Raw genomic sequence first — 20,047 nt, forward strand, 5'->3', positions numbered from 1 at the left:
GGTAAAGCCTATAATGAATACTGAGGACGCTCTCTCGGACGTTGACGAATCTCGACATTTATTTTGCTAAGCCGAATTACGTACATGTACGCTTCCAACTTGTTAGATACAATAAATTATTACCTGTCTTGAGAGCTGTTCATTAAATGTACATCTTATATATTGTTTATCTGTTTTTACGTAAAAAAACGTTATATAATTTCTTATTTATTTCTTACTTAATTAGAAATTCGAAAGTTTGTATGGATGGATGTTAGAAGATATGTTCAGAACGGTTCAAATTTGTCATACATGTAGAATATTGACAGGAAGAACAATTGTAGGCTACTAATTTAGTTTTTTTTTTAATTCCTAATGATGTAAGCAGCTAGTATTAAGTAACAAAAATAATAAGTTAAATAGAATGAAAATAAATAAAATAAAACACCCTGACTTCATGTATTATTTTACTAGTTCAACATCTTAAATAAATTTTACAAGCCGTGAAGATATCAGAACATATTTTAAATACTTGTTATAATAATACAAGCATTGTAATTTAAAATTTATTTAAAGAAATTGCAACAATTCCAACAACTATATGTGTGCTATTTAATATTACAAATGAATTTATTTCAACTACTTATTTTTATTAAGATGAATCGTCAATTTTGCTATTGGTTACTGACCAGGTGATTGTCGCATCTTGCCATCTGGAAATATGGAAAAGTAATTTTAAAACAACAGTTACAAGAGTGTTAATGACGATGATAAAAAAATTCCTACTACTTCTATTAGGTTTGTCACATCTATATATATATAAAAGAAAGTCGTGTTAGTTACAGTATTTATAACTCAAGATCGGTCGAACTGATTTAGCTGAAAATTGATGGGCAGGTAGCTTAGAACTAGTAGATGGACATAGGAACTTTTTCATCTTGTGTGATTTTTTTTTATTCCACGCGGACGGAGTCGTGGGTAAAAGCTAGTTTATCATATTTTTAATCGATATCTTCAATTATTCTAAAAATCTAAGGGTTTATCTTCTGTTAGTTTGGTACATCTATTGTATTCTAATTTCTCTTTATATTTATTTTAACGAATACGTATTCTTACTTGGTGTGAATGAGTTTTTCAAGTGTTGTGGTGTGCAAGTCATCTTTACATACAGTTACTTGACTCTCCACTCTTGTGTCAACATTAAGTGCCACGTAGCAACCGCCGCAAGTGTAGTAGTGTATGTCGAATCTAAAACAAACATTAATTCAATAATTAAACTTACTAATATTATAAATGCGAATGTTTAGTTGGATGGATGGATGTTTGTTTGAAGGTATCTCCAATACAGATCAATGTATCTCGATTAAATTTCACACAGATGTAGAACATAATCTTGAAGAACACATAGGTTACTTATTAAGTTTCAAACCGCTGTGCAGTTTGGTGACTTTTCATAAAATTAGTGTCACTATTTTTTGTGAATAAATAAAAAAAGTTGCTTTTTAAAAATGTATTAAATGTCTGTACTCCTTATGAGTTGATTACCTTTTTTCAGCTTGGTAATTTTTCAATAATTCTCTATTTGTGTTGAATAAAACACCAAAATGTCCAGACGAATTTGTTATCTGAAAAAACATAATTATGCAGATCAAATGTTAACCTTTAAATAAATAAACAAGTTATTAACACATATAAGTTTATGTTGTAAAACTCACCCATATGGGAAACGCTGGAGTTTTAAGTCGTGAGCCGGGAAGTTGTTTAGTCAGCACGGACAAACGATTGTCTAAACCTTCCTGCCAAAGCAAAAAGCCCACAGGACTGCGGGAGAGCACACCAAATTGTGGCAGTGCCTAAAAGTTTAATGTTTTTTTACATATTTACATTTAACAGGCGACGAATTAAAATTTTATCAGCCTTAACAGGTGCTTTAGAAGACATCTAGTCTAGCTAATGTTGACTGACATGTTTAAACTTTTATAGTTATTACTATGACAAAGTACGAAATCCAAACTTGCATTACAAAAATACATTGTCTAAATCTTTGCTTTCTAAGTTTTTCTTTGCACTTCTAAAGTTTGAAATATGTTACTTAGGATTTTTATCAGAAATATGAATAATGAAATAGCCAGAGAACTTAATTTTAAGTATAATATTTTATAATTCGTACTTCCATGAAAGAAAGTAGTCAAAAAGAGAGTTAACTGTAACATGCTTACATAATTATCTTCGTCTCCATCGTATACAATTCCATTATGTAGATAAGGCGTTGCCCGTCCTGTTATCACAAGCATGGTCAAGTTCAATGAACCTTCCGGTTGTGCTGATAGTAAATAATTTAGTTTCCCATCCAAGTCTTTCTTGATACTAAAAAATTAAGTTTGGTTGTTGTATAATTTTGTATACTTACTGAAATATCAAAATTATCTAAGGCTTAAAAAATAAACAAGCAGTCATATTTTTAATGCAGTTATGTTACTTATAGTAACGTTATCATCGTTCAAAATATAACATAATGTTCCACTTTATTAATTTCAATGTCGGTGCGTCGGTCGCTCAGGGGTTAAGCTCTTGATTTGTAATCTGCAAGTCCTGGGTTCGAATCCCGCCATGTACCAATGTGTTTTTCGACTTTCGATTAACATATGTACAATTTATCTGTCGTTATTACGGTGAAGGAAAACATCTTGATGCGACCTGGGACGTATAGTAAGCTGATGGTAAGCTTATGTCTAAATAAATTTATCAATTAAATTAACTTACTTCGCACATCCTCTAGTTAACACCATTGCGTATAACAATAACAACGCTCCACCGTCACCTTGAAACTATATTTTTTTTAATTTTACATGAAATTAATACTACAGCTGAATAAAAATATTTATTCTTGTAAATATAAGAACTAATTTACTTACTATATACAGGTAGCGTTTAAGAAATATCTGTAACTCCTCTAGATTTTTCAATTCAAATAATTGCAGCTTGAAAAACAAAATAAATTATTGTTTACATTTTTAATTCTAAATATTAAAATCCAATTTGCATTAAGTGGTTAGTCGTACGATTTCGGTCACTCGCGGCAAACTTCGTATGATGCCTTTCTGCTACTACGGCGGTCGGAAATAGCGCGGCTAAACGCTTAGTGTAATAGGCATTAAATAACTATTTTTTTTTGATTACCTTTTCAGTCACACCGTCCTGATAGTATTTGAGGTTGTTGTACACATACGTAGTATCGGTAGGCAGGGCGACCACTGCCTTGTTGTCCGATCCGCTTTGTGCGCCGCACCGCCAGATGACGTCACTGCACACTCGCCACAAAACCTCCTCCTGCAGCGCCTCACTAATACGTAGGTGACTGGAAGTTTTTTGTGTTTGCTAATTTTTATAAATAAAAAATGATATAAGACTCTTTTACTTTCTAGGTCCTTACAAGCCGACAATATACGAGTGGGAGAGACTATTCAAATACCAATTCTGTTTGACAACAAATTGTTTAGTAGAAAATCGTACTTTATACTCTACATTAGGTAACTTTGTAGGTAATTTCTTACGCTTTATACTTTTCATATTACCTTTCGGGTGGTTCCGCAGACTTCTTGTTCATAGAAGGAGGACGAGAGTCGAACAAAATCCATTTTATGATATAAGCTTGAAGACCGGTTAACAAAGACCTCGTGCTATTGCGTGGTCCCATAAGACCGTAAGCAAACGGTAGGTCAGGAGGTCTCATTAATAAAGGTGATCGAATCCATTCACCACGAGGCGGGCACGCGGCTGTCCCAAATATGGTCACACGTAGCTCCTTTAGGAAAGACTAAGTACTTAAAGATTTACATGTTATTTGTACTAATATTACAGCCACAATCAATCATTAAAATAGTTCAGCTATTCTTTAGATAAACTAAATCATAAATCTTCACTTGTGTATCACAGACTAATCAGCTGACATCGCTATTAATTTTTAATCATATATTTTATTCTACTTATTTATTTACAGAAAATAGAGATTAATTCTTCAATTCTATAGTGAAGAATTCTTGTACTCAACAATGTACTGTACTCAGTGATTACTGAATACACCCAAGTATTATTAAAATGTTGGTCTATGATTACAATTATTAAATGACTTACAATAGCAAGTTCTTCAGTAATAATTCTACCACCCGCCACAGTTGATTTATTAGTCAGTAATAATTTATTCCGTAAGTAAAGTGCTCGTTCTGAAAATAAAAAGAAGTTTTCTATATAATTACAAGCTGTCGCCCGCGACTCCGTCCGCGCGCAGTTAAAAAAAAAATGAAAAATAGATGTTGGCCGATTCTCAGACCTACTGAATATGCTCACAAAATTTCATGAGAATCGGTCAAGCCGTTTCGGAGGATTACGGGAACGAACATTGTGACACGATAATTTTATATTATACTAGCTTTTACCCGCGACTCCGTCCGCGCGGAATAAAAAAATAGAAAATGGGGTAAAAATTATCCTATGTCCTTTTCCTGGTTCTAAGCTACCTGCCCATCAATTTTCAGTCAAATCGATTCAGCCGTTCTTGAGTTATAAATGGTGTAACTAACACGACTTTCTTTTATATATATAGATATAAGATTAATTCTGTGACTTGTACCGAATGTGACTAGGAAAAGTTAAATTTGAGCAATTATATGGTGGATTTGTATAAAATAAATAGTTTTAAAATTAAGGTTTATGTGGCCTGTAATATGTAAGATAAGGGTACACTTACCTTCATAACTTCTTCCTAAGTCTGGAGACATGAGAATTAATTTTTTATCATTCTTATCAATCGCTGATCGCTCGCCTCGTTCTTGAGTGCTCATTGTCCGGTAGATCTGAAAACTTTTGATAATCTTACTAATAATATAAATGCGAATGTTAAGATGGATGTATGGATGGATGGACGTTTTAAAGTATGTCCGGAACAGCTGAACGCATCTTGATGAAATTTGGTACAGATGTAGAACAGTCTGGAAAAACACATAGGCTACTTACAATTTTCTTTTATTCCACGCAAACGGAGCCGCGGGTGACAGCTAGTTATTTATATATTAAAAACTGACTGATTTATTTAAGTAAAGGTTTTATTAACAAAAAAACTATCTGAAAGAGTTTTATAAAGTAGATTTTGTTTGAATTGTAAATTGAGAGTCGGAAAGATCTTTCGAATGCTTTACTTGCAATTCAGAAAATTAAGAAAATCAATATTATTATTGTAGTATTCATATACGAAATTATTTTTGATTTTTTTTTTAAATAATAACATGTCACGAATGTACTTTGTAACACATAAATTACATTTTAATTTATGTTCCAACATGATTAATTAAAACTTAGAATAACCATTAATTTATTTCATACGTACCTGAAATTACGGAGAAATAGTGTTATTTCAAAGGGACCTTGTATTTGCTTATTTCAGTTTCAAATATTTTAATTTAAATCCAACTCCAAAATAATAAAGAAAAATACAATTTTAGAATGTTATAACTGACTTCTTACTATCGAAGCCTGGCAAAGAATAACACCAAGATTCCCAGTATTATTTATACGTTAGTCTTCATAAGGGTGTTAACGGTTTTATATATATCATGTGAGTTTAAACAATCTTGATACTTTGAATAGTTTCAAGCAAGATATATATTGTTATGAAGCATTATTTTAGTCAATTGTTTGGATGCGATTAAAAAAAGAACTGTACTTGTACTGTGTACTTTTATTTTGTTGTCTATTACTTTTAGCAGACGATGAAATGTCAAGTTTTGAACATTCATGTAAGCGCTGTAAGGGCACTAATTCATTACAGAAAATACAAACTAGTAACATTCAAAAATATTCAATAAGTAATCAAGATTTGAAAAATAATTTGATAATCAGAAACTACAGTATAACATTTATAGATCCAAAAAATGATCAAGACTATTTATTTCGTCTATAAATCGATAAGAGTGTCGTGTAAGCGGTTAAGTCGTAAACTTCCACCTCGCGGCAATACACATTTTCTTCTTATTGAAAAGCTTTGCCCCAAAACCATTGGCAGACACGAATCTAGAAAAACTATATAGCTGCAGTTCGTGTGAAATTTTCATATCGTTACCATATTTTCTATTGTGACTTTATGGTTTTGTTTCGTAGAATAAAGCGGGAACAACATTCACAGAAGGATAAAGGTTTATGCCCCTTAAGGCGTTCTTTCCCTATTCACTTTTTTTATTAAAAACATAAAAGAAACTTTATATATTTATACTTAATATATTTCAAATTAAAAATTTATTTATTCGAATAAAACACAAGATCGACTTCATGTAGCAAACAATAAAATATACTGGAAGATAAATTTTTAATTTGATTCCACCAAATGTACACTCGAGTAGAAAATCGCTTGGGACAACAATGCAAGTGCGGTAGAGAATTGTTATGAAAAATTCCATACCATCTTCGTTACAACAAACTCCGTTTGTTTTTAATTAAAATTCATGCTATTCAATAAAGAATTTTATTCCCCGCAACAACTTATCAAAAAAATAAAGGCCATTAAATTACTTTAAGCTATTTATAGGTACAATCAATAAAAATAATTAATTCAAATAAATTCAAATAAAATTTGATTTCATTACTGTACATGGAACGTTATATTATACTGGCTTATGCCGGCGAATCCGTCCGCGCGGAATAAAAAAAAATTATAAGTAGTCTATGTGTTCTTCCAGACTATGTTCTTCATCTGTGTCAAATTTCATCAAGATTCGTTGTGCCGTTCCGGAGATACCTTCAAGCAAACATCCATCCATCCATCCATCCATCTAAAATGTCACGTTTATAATATTAGTAAAATTATAATATGTTTACATTATTTTAAATATTAAGTATATAAATCTGAACTTTAAATATATTTTTAAAGTAGGAATATAAAATTTAATTCCATACGAAGATATTTTATCAAGAATGTTTTAAAATCTAATAAAACGTAAGGAATCTTAATAAAGTCAGTAATTAAATCAAGAGGGACGACAAAGTTTTACTTGTCTCATAAATGCCTTTGGCGAGTGTAATTTTTACTTTAATAAAAGTTTACGACATCTGTAACTTAATTTTCCCAGGCAATACGAATGACCTAGTAAAATGAAATTTAATGTTTAGTTACAACTAATATTCACAGGGTGTTTACTTTTACGATAGAGCCTGCGGGGAATATCGTAAAACTTCTTTCCTCCCTCATTAAAATAATATTGTAGAGTAGAGTAGAATTTATAATATTAAAATGCATGTAAGAAAGCCTGATAAGTATTATTTATTGCTTTTATTTTATACATAGATATTTTTTTTAATTTGTTATACCTGTCTCGCACAGCCGCGTTGTGGAACGGTCTGTCCTCTAAGGTATTTACGATTACCTTAAAGGCCGGCAACACATCTGCAGTTACTCTGGTGTTGCGTATGTTCATAGGTGACGTAGATCACCTAAGTGTTCCCGTTGTTCGTTTGTCCCCTTGTCTTATAAAAAAAATACAACTGTGACAAAAAGTAATTTGATTGAAAAACTTGCCTCCTTTCACTTCAAATGAACCCAAACTCGCCGAGGTTGAGTTATTTATTGCGAAGTTCCTATACCACCTTGTAGCTACTTCATCAGGTTGGCACCATATCATCATAATGTTGTATTTTCACACGATTCAGTACACAAAATTTCAGCTGAATAAGTAACAGGAAGTGGTTTAAATTTAAATACCAAGATTTGATGAAAAGCTTTTTAAAATATCTTAAAAATAAAAGAACAATGACAAACCAAACCACCACCTATATATAAATACACAAATAATGCCTTAATTATTACCTTTTAATTGTGATACTGTACATAATATTTATTTCATTGAGCCTACAAATAGGTCGATGGAGCTACCTTTCAATTTCGAGGATGCTTTAAAATTTACAACCAACAAGCGGAATTGCTTATTTATTATTAACGTTCCGTCGTTTCCACTTTATATACATACATCTTTTTAAGCTACAAAAGTACTCTCGTGTCTCTTAAAGGTTTGACTTTAAATTGAAGTAGAAGAAAATACTAGATTTTTAATACTTAAAAAAGGCGGTCGTGTCTTTAATGCGATTGAAACATTCAATTCACTCACGATTATTTTTGCCTTTATAATTAGTTTATTTATTAGTAGTCTGTAGTCTGGGATTTTATTTATTTCAGTTGATTCCATGATAGGAGAAAATCTAAATGATACGTTACAACACAATTGAGTCGAATCGTATCTCAGGCGTGATGAAGTTGCCTCGTTAATAACATAACTCTCTCGAATCCCGCGTGTCTATAAACTGAATCATGGTCAATACTATGGACCCTGAAGTCGAAACATATTCGAATTTACCACTCGAACTTTTTATTTGTATGTTCTAGTGGATATCGAATACTAAAATCTGTAAAGAACTCTACATTTGCGTTGTATTGATTTCTTCATAATATTTATGACACTCCACCAATTGTTTTTTTTTTTACGCCATTTTATAATTAACGTTTTTTTTTATTCTTTATTGATTCGACAAAATTAGAGAGTTCGAAAAAGATTTTAATCGATACTCACTCTATGTTAATCAATTTTGTATATCCGTGGTAGGGGTCGAGTGAATCGATTCATTCAAATGGCTTCACTTAATACTTTATACAGTGTGTAGACGGGGAATTATGTGAGCGCCTTGAGGGTTCCTCCCGAAGGTTTGACTATTTACAAGGACCTATACATACATCGTTCATATTAAGTTAGTACCAAATTTATTTGCCGAGGACCGGTGTTGTGGATAAGCAAATATTTTAAGAGGATGTTCTTCAGTACTTATATATTTATTGTTGTTTGAATCCTTGTAATTTGATGTAAATTTTAAATCACGGTCTACTAAAAGATTCTATCATAGAATTTAATGTTGTCCGAACTATTTAGAGCTCGTAACTACAAATCACTTTACTTAGAAAATAACTATTATAAGAGTGAGTTTACATCAACAAAAACATGTACAAAAACATTTACAACACATTAAATTGCATTTGTTTAATTTAAATGTTTTTTAATGTGCGATAAAAATCACCTATACGACTGAAGCCTTAGCACGTCAAATGACATTCCAACGAAATGGATAGGAAATAAATGTCCTCGACTGTACAGTATAGATTAAACAGGAATCGTATCACTGCGCACAAATTGAATATAAATCCTTGGGGCGTGTTTAACTGCGCTCCATCCTATAAAGTGACCGCTGAAAACCTTGCGGTGTACTGCCTTGTATTGGATCTACGTTAACAACCGTTCTGGTTTATTTTGTTAGACTATTCCAGACTTTTGATTATATTGTAAATATTATAAAAACTTGTTATTGTTATTTTTGAATTAGATATTATATGAATGCGAATGTTTAGATGGATGGATGTTTGTTTAAAGGTATCTCCGGAACGTCTCAACGGCTCTTGATGATATTTGGCACGGTTGTAGAACATAGTCTGGAAGAACACGAGTCGCGGGCGCCAGCTAGCTATTTATAAAACTTACTGATGTGTTTAAATAAGGTTTTTTTATTAATTACTTTTTTAAAAGGTAAAAATTACTTTTAAGTCAGCAGCTTAAGTGGCGTAAAAAATCGTTCAATAGTAACAATTTTATTATTAATTTTGTATAGATTAGATTTAATAGACAGACAGTTCACAAATTAGGGAACTAAAATACACTTATTTCGTTGAAAAAAAAAAAACTTTGAACTCACATCGCAACATTTTAAAAGCTCCGTTACTATCAATAAAACGCGTCAAAAATATGCCCCGAACAAGCATGTTATGCCATGCGTTTTTTATTACCAGTTCGTGACGGCACTGTAAAAACTATTCAATATTGGATCTTCATGGAGAGTTCAACCCGCCATTAAAATAAATATAGCAACGAAATTCTGTTTTATTAAAGCTGCCTTTGATGTTATTGATTTAAGGGAAATTATTTTTCAAAAATATTTTTTTAATGTTATAACTATGTTTATTTCAGTTGAAACAGTTATTGTTATGTGATGGTTGGTCAAAAAAGTATGCAACACATTTGACTAATTTTTTTGATTTTTTTTTGTATTTCACGCCCGTATTGTGAGACATCAAGTTGTTCTCGAAATTCCTTTATAGGAATTAAAATATACTTGTAGTTTTATCACAAAAAATCACATTTTGTATGTACATATCATGTATTACGGTTGCTGATATTTTTTTTTAACGTTTCGTCTGTTTGTCTATCCAGTCAGGTAGAAAGCCGCGTCGTTACTTTAACTGAAAAGTTGTTTATTCGTGCATATTATAATTTTTTTCTAATTCTGCAGTGACAAAGTCGCGAGCGACCGCCAGTTTATAATACAATAATTATTTTAATGAGTAAACATTATTTAAATCTAAGACTACTTAAAATAGATTAACTCTTTATTTTCAATCTGTAAATTTCATCTGTATTCGACACTAAAGTGTGATAAACAATGAGTGATTCTTAAATAGAGCGATAGTAATTTTTATACTGTCACTCTGAGTCTGAGAGAAATGGTTAAGTATTGCAGCTGACGGGCGTCGCTGAAATATTGGTTATAAGGCGTTCTTTAAGAATTCTATTTTACTTCTAAAATACATGGTGTCACTTTAGTAATAACTCATCGAATGCAATTTATACGTCAGCCAGATGTTGAGGTGTAAACAATCATTATCTTTGCAAATTTAAATTTTTTTTAAAACCAGAAACGTTTGAAGGCATTCATAGAATACGACGTCATAAATATCAACTGTTTAGGAATTGATGGACAGCAATTTTTTTTTAATAGCGGTAAAAAAAACTGACATCTTAATATAGATTGTTCTTTTAAGGTATCACTAGACGGTTCAACGGATCTCGATAAAATTTGGCATACATGTAGATGATAGCCTGGAAAAAAATAGGCTACTTATTACTGTTTTTTTTTTTCAAATTCCGCGCGAACAGAGTCGCGGATGACAGCTAGTTATAACATAATAACGATTTGCTTGAAAGAAGGAAATAAATAATTTTTAATGATATATTTTAAATTAAAATTTACATTAGAACGAGAACAGTATTAGTAAAACGTCATACACGTTTTTTCCAAGCTCAAAATTACCACCGCCATTGTCTGGTGCATTTGAGTATTATAACTGTACTGGGAAATTAAACTAGAAAAGTTTCAGACTCAAAAAATGGTTCTTTCATATTTTACACCCATTTTAATTATAATGTTTTGTTCCAGTTAATTTCAAACGCTTCATTATTGAATACTGACAACATTATCAACAGTTAAAACCATATTTTATTCTTTTTCCCTTTCATTGTGTTAGAAAAAAAGCTAGACAACAATATTTTTATACAGATATTATTATGTAGTATAGCCTAAGTTTTAAATTAAGGTTTAAATTTATAGCTCATATATATACAAACAAAGGATGGGAAGTCTTCAAGCTTGGATATATATAGGCTGGATCACAAAAGGCCCTATAAATTAATAGAACAGCGTTGCAACTATGCCTTTAAATCTCTCAATAAATTGAGTTTTTATTTTATCAAAATAAAATAAACATACATAATTTAACTTCCAACGAATAGTATCACAACTCTGATTTTAAATAATTAGTTTATTCAGCTCTGATTATTAACTCATTATTAAAACTATATACATTTTGTGTACATTGCGTTTGCTCATTTTCCCTCTAATATTAGAACACAAAAATGAATGTAAGCAACACTTTACTCTTGAACATAAATTCTCTGACAAGAATGTGGCACGTCGCTTCCACATTTCTCTACAATGCAGTACACTAAATTTAAATAATGACTTTAAACGAGTCGTGTTTATGATTATGTTTTACAAAGTTATATAGTTCGCTTGCGGTATTAAATTTTAAGTTTGCCAACAGAATAATAAGACTCTTGTCACTGAAATTTTATATTTATGTTTAAACTCATACTTACCGTTACAACTTACTAATATTATAAATGTGAAAGTTAAGAAGGATTGATAGATGTTTGTTTGAAGGTATCTTCGTAACTGCTCAACGCATCTTGATGAAATTCGGCACAGATGAAGAACATAGTCTGGAAGAACGGATAGGATACTTTTACATTTTTTTTAATTCGGCGCTTACGACGGCGTGGATGGAGTAACGTGCGATAGCTATGATTGCGCGATTTATATTTGACATGATGAGAATTCAAAGTTTCACAAAAAAAAAGCAGTCAATTTGATATCAGTAAAAGGTAAAAATTATTTTGGTGGAGTTTTTGTACGCTATATATTTGGAATACACATAAAGTTGAAAACAGTTTGTTGTAAAACATCTTAATTTTTTTTTTAAATCTGACATTTTTAATCAGTGCCAAGAAATGACGCACATAATGTAGTTTTATTTATAATAGAATGATATGTATTTTTGTATTAGTAACTATTAAAAATATTTTTTATATTATCGCTGATGTATGTGTTTATTAATAAATTTCTTATTTAATTCCGCCCGAGTGAAGTTACGAGAAAAACTACATAAAAGAATTTCTACTTGAAAATTGTTCGAGTGACGCAATCCAAAATATATTGATATACGTATCGTATCATTATGAAATATTATTTGTAGAATTTAAATTGAATTGAAAACAATTCATGATTGCTTCAATCAATGATAAATTGTTTTCAACAGAGCGTATAATTTTATGTTATTATCCAGCTTCATCGGATTTATAAAACTAATTAATTTCAACATGAACCCTGTCATTGACTATTAACGACTGAAATAATAATTGTATAATACAAAACATATACTTTATGAATATTTTTAAGAGTGGGATTCTACTGGCGAATTTTTTTTTAGTTTATAATAATGTAACAAACACATTTAATTCGTTAAATGTAAAATTCGTAGTTAAGCTTGTAACATCAAGCTTTATAATTTGAAGCACATTTTTGTATCAGTCGAGTAAATGAATAAAAAGTATAAACCACGTAAGCTTATGTCAAGTATGGAAATGCCAACAAATATATCGTGGCAAGGTGTGTCTACAGCGATATCAGAGAGTTTTTTCAGACCACAAACGACGGAATATAAATGACTAACGCTCCCTTCACAACCGGGCTCTATTTTCCTTTAATAAACGACCTTACGGAAACGCTGCGCTGAAGTAAATAGCTTCGGGGATACCGCGTGAATTACTTTTAGGTTTTGTTTTGTAATGTATGCGCCAATGGCGCTAACCACGCCTTCAAAATCTGTGAAGCTGATAGACGTGGGAAGTCTTTTACAAGATGGATTTGCAACAAGACACTCAGTCGCAACTCGAAAAATCGGTACTCGCTTATTCAAATAGAGTCACTTTGGATCTGTGAATGGATGGATATTTGTTAGTAGGTTTGGAAGGAATGGATCTCTCTGAAATTTGACAGAGATGTAGATATAGTTTGGAAGAACACATAGGCTACTAATTAAGTTTTTATTTAATTCCGCGCGGACCGAGCCGCGGTCGACAGCTAGTCTGTTTATAAAATAATACAATATTTTATGATATTGCTTTATGTCTCTTACAACTCCAGATTTTTTTTTTTATATTGAAAAAGTTAGCGCTTGACCACGATCCCACCCGATGAGGTGATGATATGGTCTAAAGATGGTACGCGCTAGCTTTATAGATGCCTATTCACTCTACTCTTGAAGGCCCCCACGTCGTACTTGGACGGAAAAACTGACGCCGGCAACTTATTCCAGTCCTTAGCAGTATTATATAAAAGTCTCATCACAAAAATAATCCACGTCCTTTTAAGTACGTGATCGATTTTAAATTTTAAGTTTAATTCAGGAAATTACGTTGATTAATTAATTATTCTTAATAGTAATTGAATATTAAAATTATTAATTAAATCATATTAAATAATAATATTTCTTCACCTGTAATGATTCTCTTCTTGCGTTTAATTAAAAAAATAATAATAACTAAATCGTTGGAAGAGAATAAAAAACTACGGTTTTATTTTAAAAGCTGTTATAAGAAAACCGTGAGTTTCCGCAATCAATATTGTTGTAAATTTTGCCATCCTTATCCATTCTCTTCAAAATTATAGAGATAACAATATGTTTTGGACAATTCTGAATGGAGTAGAAACGAACAATAAAGATGAAAATGTACCCAATTCACTATCTTCGATTACAAAGAACTTGGCACTTGTTTGAAATTCAATAACTTAAATTGTTTAAACTTTCGTGAGACATAATAATTAATTCATTATGAAAACGGCTTAACTCACGTGTGATCGTCCGGTGACGGTACCGACTAGTTTTGGACCCATTGGGGGTCCATCTTCAGGGCGAGTGTTTATTTTGAGACAGACAGAGCGCAGTGCGAGGCGCGACACGACCGCGAAGTCCTCAGAATAAACACTCGCCCTGAAGATGGACCCCCGATTGGTCCGAAACTAGTCGGTGCCGTCACCGGACGATCACACGTGAGTTAAGCCGTTTTCCTAATGATTCAATTAGTTAATTCTAACTTCAGTGAAAATTGTTTTCGAAGCTCTTGTATATGAACATTTTCGTTACAGAGACGACATGTTTTGATACAAGTGTATCTAGAACTTAACGATGATACAATTTTAGAGTAGATTTGGCAAACATTCGCAAAGACAATCCTAATATATGTACTCATAAATTTTCCTCTTTAAACGAAATTATTCGTAATTACACGTTGAGAGTTAATTAACTCAAATTTCATTTGTAAATTACGTTAATTAAGTATTATATTTTGGACGTTGACGAAATGTATATAACAGAGCAATGAGGTTAATTAAATTGTTTATATATAACAAAAGATGAGCTGTCATAATTAATATAAATAGAAAGAGAAATCGATCTGTAGTACGAAGAGTAAGGCCGCGGGCATGTTTACGAAGAGCGGGGCGTTGCGACGGGCAGAGAAATCAAATAGTAAAATACAGAGACACGCATTAAACGAGCGGGAGCTGTGTAGTAGTTTTGTTTACTGTAAATAATTTTTTATTCTTATCATCGGACGAGTCGAAACATTACATTTATGTATTGAAGATAGATGCAGTACATAATTTCTTCAAGTTCAAGCAAACTAAAATTAAACGACAAGAGCTCACGAATATTAAATTAGTGACAATTAACTAATGATTTTCAATTTTAATGTTTACAACTGAACCTATTCTCCGCTATTTTTATGCGAAGTCTACATAACTTTACAGACTTTTTTAATCCCTGCGTCATATCGTTAAATTAGAGAGTGAAAAGATTAAGATTTTATGCGGCATATCTAAAATTTCAGTATCTTCATAAGCAATATATTGTCTGCAATAGACCCTAAGACATTACTTTTAAAGACTCGTTGAAACGAATCATTAAACTTTGTACTTAAAACGATGAGAATGGACAGCGGGGCGAAGCGTGGCGCTAATGTCCTCTTAAATCTACAGATAAATATCTCTATCTAAGACAATACTGCTTTGGGTTTCCACTTATATGGAAACATTGCTGTCCCGCTCGTTGTCTTTGAAAGAAATAGAGACTTCGTATTTTTATACAAACGTTACGTCATCAAATTCACGGTTAGACTAACTCCAGTGATTCACGAACATTTTTTTTATAATTACTGAGACTTTTCTTTTTATTTAGGGAGATAGTTATCAAAGAAAGGTTGAAAGTGCGTGACTTATTTTTTTGTTAGTCTAAAACGTTTTGATCTTTTCTACGTATTTAAGAAGTATATTTCTAAGATTTAACAAATGGTCGTAGCTTAAAACGAAGTGTGAAGAATATTGTGATATTGGTACATCTTAGAAAATATAAGATACCTTCAAACAAACATCCATCCATCCATCCAAACATTCGCATTTATAATATTAGTAAGATTGGCATAAGTACAATGACTGAGAAAAACTAAGCGCTGTTTTACAATGTTTTTGTATTCGTTAGGATGTTGGACGCTGTTTGAAAATTCCATTACTTATTTCAAATTAACTCAATATTCAATGACATTTGCAAATTGTCTATTCAATTCTCGATCGTCTGGTAGCTAAAGGTCGTAAAATGTTTTTGACTCTTAGTTAAGAATTAGTAGAATTCGCACGTACACTGGGGCCGATCTCACTCGTCTGGACTTGCTTTGGGATTTTTGCAATGCAATGCTCTTTTAATTACTCATTTAAACCGTATATAAATTTAGACGTTCAAGTTCAATTGTTCAGAAATAGGGGACGGACTGTGAAATAACAAGTCCTGGATTCGAATATTCGACTACTAACTTGGGACATCAGTACAAGCGCTTAGCAATGCTTAAAAAATACCTTTAAATAGACTTGAAAATTTGTTAGAAATGAAAGAAAAATTACAATGTACACGTTTCGAAATAACTATTAAAATATGAAAATTCTTCTAAAACAAAAAAACATTACTATAGCACTATAGCTAACAAAACCGTGACTAATTTAGCAATTCCACGCTTTGTTGTATGAGGCAAAGACAAACATTATTCCTTTTGACTAATAGGAGGGAAATAGTGCTCGAGTAAACGATTCGACTCGATCCAATGAATGTCTAGATTCAATCAACGTCCGGGAAAGCGACGCGGGAATTTGTTATCACGATACGTGAAACAACATTAAGAAGAGGAAGAAAAAAGAGAAACAAATGATGTGCGCATGTTTTGAATCACAATGAAAATTTAAATTGAGAATATTTTGTAATGGAAAAAATGCATCGTGTTAAAAAGAAACAAACGAGTTGTGAACAAAAGAAAACTGATGTACGGTACGGTACGGAACGGTATGATAATTTGCTTGTAAGGCAAAAATTAAAAATATTAATAATATAAAAAAATATGATTATATATTAAATACACTTAGATTTTTCGTTGTGATCACATTAAGGAATTTATTTATTTTATACTTGAATTTCCTTATTTAACAAATCCCTTATTTTTATGCGTCTTTGGGTCTCTGCGTCACCCTAGTTAGTTAGTTTTTTTTTATTTTTATACAAGCTGTCGGCCACGACTCCGTCTTAAATAAACTTTATAAGTAGCCTATATATTCTTCCGTTGAGACGTTCCGGAGATAACTTCAAACAAACATCCATCCATCTAAACATTCACATTTTACATTAGTAACGTTATAAGGTGGCAAAAAGCAAGTGGCCAAATATTTTCTGGAAAAGTCATTAATTCTCCGTCAATTGCGAAAGACAAATAAACGCATTGTAGATAATATCTTCATTCCAATGCATTACGTATGTATTGAGGTCGTGATTCCCATTAAGCGCACTGACCTGAAAATTTGCATCAAGTAATTGTACTAATAGATTATATCAAGCGAGATACAGTTTCATAGTTAACATAATATGCATTATAACTATGAACAATCGTAGTTAGGCGACTAAACGCTATTGAAGAGTACCTACAAGTATGCTCGGAGCCGGCGCATATTGAGCTAGAATTTCGACTTTCGTAGAAAATGTTATCTGATTTTATGAATTAAATTGTTTAAACTTTCGTGAGATATAATAATAAATTAATTAAGATCTTCTAGTTTCGGACCCGTCTGGGGTCCATCTTCAGGGCGTGTGTCTATTTTAAAGACTTCGCGTTCGCGTCGCGTCTCGCACAATAAACACTCGCCCTGAAGATGGACCCCCGATGGGTCCGAAACTAGTCGGTGACGTCACCGGACAATCACACGTGAGTTAAGCCGTTCTTAATTAATTTACGATTTTATGAAAGACAATTTTTTGCTTGAATGCGCTTTGTAGAACTCAACACATGCGTAATTGCGTAAAATTTATTAATTGTCGCATGTACAGGACATTCAGTATTATTTTCTTCAAAATTTGTACGTAGTCTGTTTGTGTGTAGTCACTTTAGACTTTTAGGGGATGATTTTCGTAAGATTCCTAGTGTCCGCCTATGCATTAACAGAAACATATATGCAAATTTTGAAGCCTTCAAAATCCAGTGCAAAAGTAAAACTGTTTCAAAGTTTTGAACAAAACAACGATCCTGTCACCGGTCCACGCGCGTGCTCTCTAAGGCGACAGACGTACACTTAAATGCTCTGTGTTTCTAATATATGTATGTAACAACAGTTGAAATTAAAGATTAGAATGTCATGTCCTCCTTTAACAAGAAATAATATCTTTTATTTAATTTTTAATATGTTATAAGGTACGAACTGCAATTTTTCTAACAATTATAATAAGCGTAACCTTACGATACCTAAACACAATATTTTTTCAACAAAACAAAAGCGAATATGTGTACGTTCCAGAGCGAATCGCTTTTCATTTGTTACGATATGTTTATGAAATATATTCATAGAGGGGTTGACCCCAATATTAAGTGGAATTCTCAACGAGGTCATGTAGAAGGGTCATGACTTGGCAATAAAAAGCGGTCCCTGCCATGTTACTTTATTACGAAATATATTTGCGAGCATTTGCAGTTTGATTTAAAAAAAATCGCAATATACCAAAAAATTAATAGCATTAATTTATTTTTTTTAATCCTTAGTTTCAATTCGGTAGACGTTTTTATTTTGGAACACAACATTTTAATAGAACAAAACTTTCTTCGTAAAGCGATTAAGAAAATACCCATAGCTTACACTCTTCTTTTGGAAGCCAACAGCTCTAATCGAACATTACTTAAGAACTATTGAAAATATTCCAAATTTAAAGTTACGTACTAATAAGTTATTTTTTTAAATATCAATAAGTACAAAAAGTTTTCTATTTAAAAAGTGTTCATACTAAACTTTTAAGATTAGTATTTAAATTATCTTCATCGTTTTGGATCATGGTCATACTAATGTTGCAATGCTGCGATTTTAAGCAAGCCTTGATATCTTTTTTGCCACTTAACAAAACATTTAATTAAAGAAAATTACAATATAAATAGTAACTCATTATAGGAGCAAATAATAATAATATAAGGCTAAAGAAAATATACGCAGCGGGAGTAGAATACATAAAAGCATTTATATTTTCCTAAGACATTCTTACTCGAAACGAAGACACTTGAAATGAGTAAATATTATATGAAGTCTCATATCTCGTAGTTCTTACGAATGAGGGCATAAATATTAAGTCACCTTTACATTATATCACCGCGCCATTCATAAGAAATATACAAAAGAACAACATAAAATTCTAACGCAGCGGTGAATAGGTTATAAAGAAACAGTCTGTGAACTTTATTACATCTTTTAAAATGTATTAATGAGTTACTTAACTTGTGTGCAGTAGTTTGACTCTTTTGGTACATAGCTAGCCCGCGATATGAATAAAAAAACTTGAGAGGTGTCAAGGGACACCCGGATGGATCGAAGTTCCTTTCTATTAATTAGTGAAGGAACCAATGTTTATTCTATGAATAAAAAACTTAAGTCTTCACAAGTGTGTAGGCATGAATGTATGAGTTTTCGTTATATATTGTCACGTCGTTGCCATGGTGAAGTAGCGCTCATTCGTCGTTAACATACTTACTATAGCAAAAAGTGTCGTGACAACTTTTCGTAAGTATTTTTTCCGTCTAGCCCCCTTTCACAACGCGCGATAAGGAACTTCGTTCCAAAACATTTTTGGCTTAACATTATTTTTAGTTCTTCTCCTTCTCAGGTTATTAAATAATCTAAAAACAATAGAACTGAGCAGCTTAAAAAAATAGTAGAATTAATGAATATTGAGGTCATATTATTCTAGAATTGTACAATCCACAATACCTGATCTAGTCAAGTATAGGGAAATGGCTAAATGGCTCACATCAATATACGATCTCGTATCATGTTTGACCCTCGACATTTTTTTTCTTAGTTGATCTGAATCCCTTTTAACTGTATTCATAAAAAGTAATTCTAGTAATTTTCAGATCGAAGAATTTAATATTAATTTCAGCCGTAGACGAGTAATACCAGGACCATTACCTAGGAAAGCTAGCAATAAGTCTAGAAATGATAATATTTATATTAAATTGCAAACTAT

The 20,047-nt window shown here is 31.8% G+C and overlaps 1 protein-coding gene across 1 annotated transcript; it reads right to left on the bottom strand.

The window, feature by feature from the left end:
• Nucleotides 1-631: 631 nt before the first annotated feature.
• Nucleotides 632-4,820, bottom strand: LOC106719019 (inactive ubiquitin carboxyl-terminal hydrolase MINDY-4B-like). Its single transcript, XM_045686507.1, has 11 exons — nucleotides 4,727-4,820; nucleotides 4,114-4,223; nucleotides 3,555-3,784; nucleotides 3,160-3,337; nucleotides 2,895-2,960; nucleotides 2,743-2,807; nucleotides 2,199-2,346; nucleotides 1,695-1,832; nucleotides 1,525-1,604; nucleotides 1,096-1,227; nucleotides 632-692 (listed from the first exon to the last, which is right to left on the bottom strand). Exons 1-11 carry the CDS (start codon nucleotides 4,818-4,820, stop codon nucleotides 632-634), a joined length of 1,302 nt encoding a protein of 433 aa, XP_045542463.1.
• Nucleotides 4,821-20,047: the final 15,227 nt, after the last annotated feature.

This window comes from Papilio machaon, chromosome 3 (genome assembly GCF_912999745.1).
Source record: "Papilio machaon chromosome 3, ilPapMach1.1, whole genome shotgun sequence".
NCBI classification, from domain to species: domain Eukaryota; kingdom Metazoa; phylum Arthropoda; class Insecta; order Lepidoptera; family Papilionidae; genus Papilio; species Papilio machaon.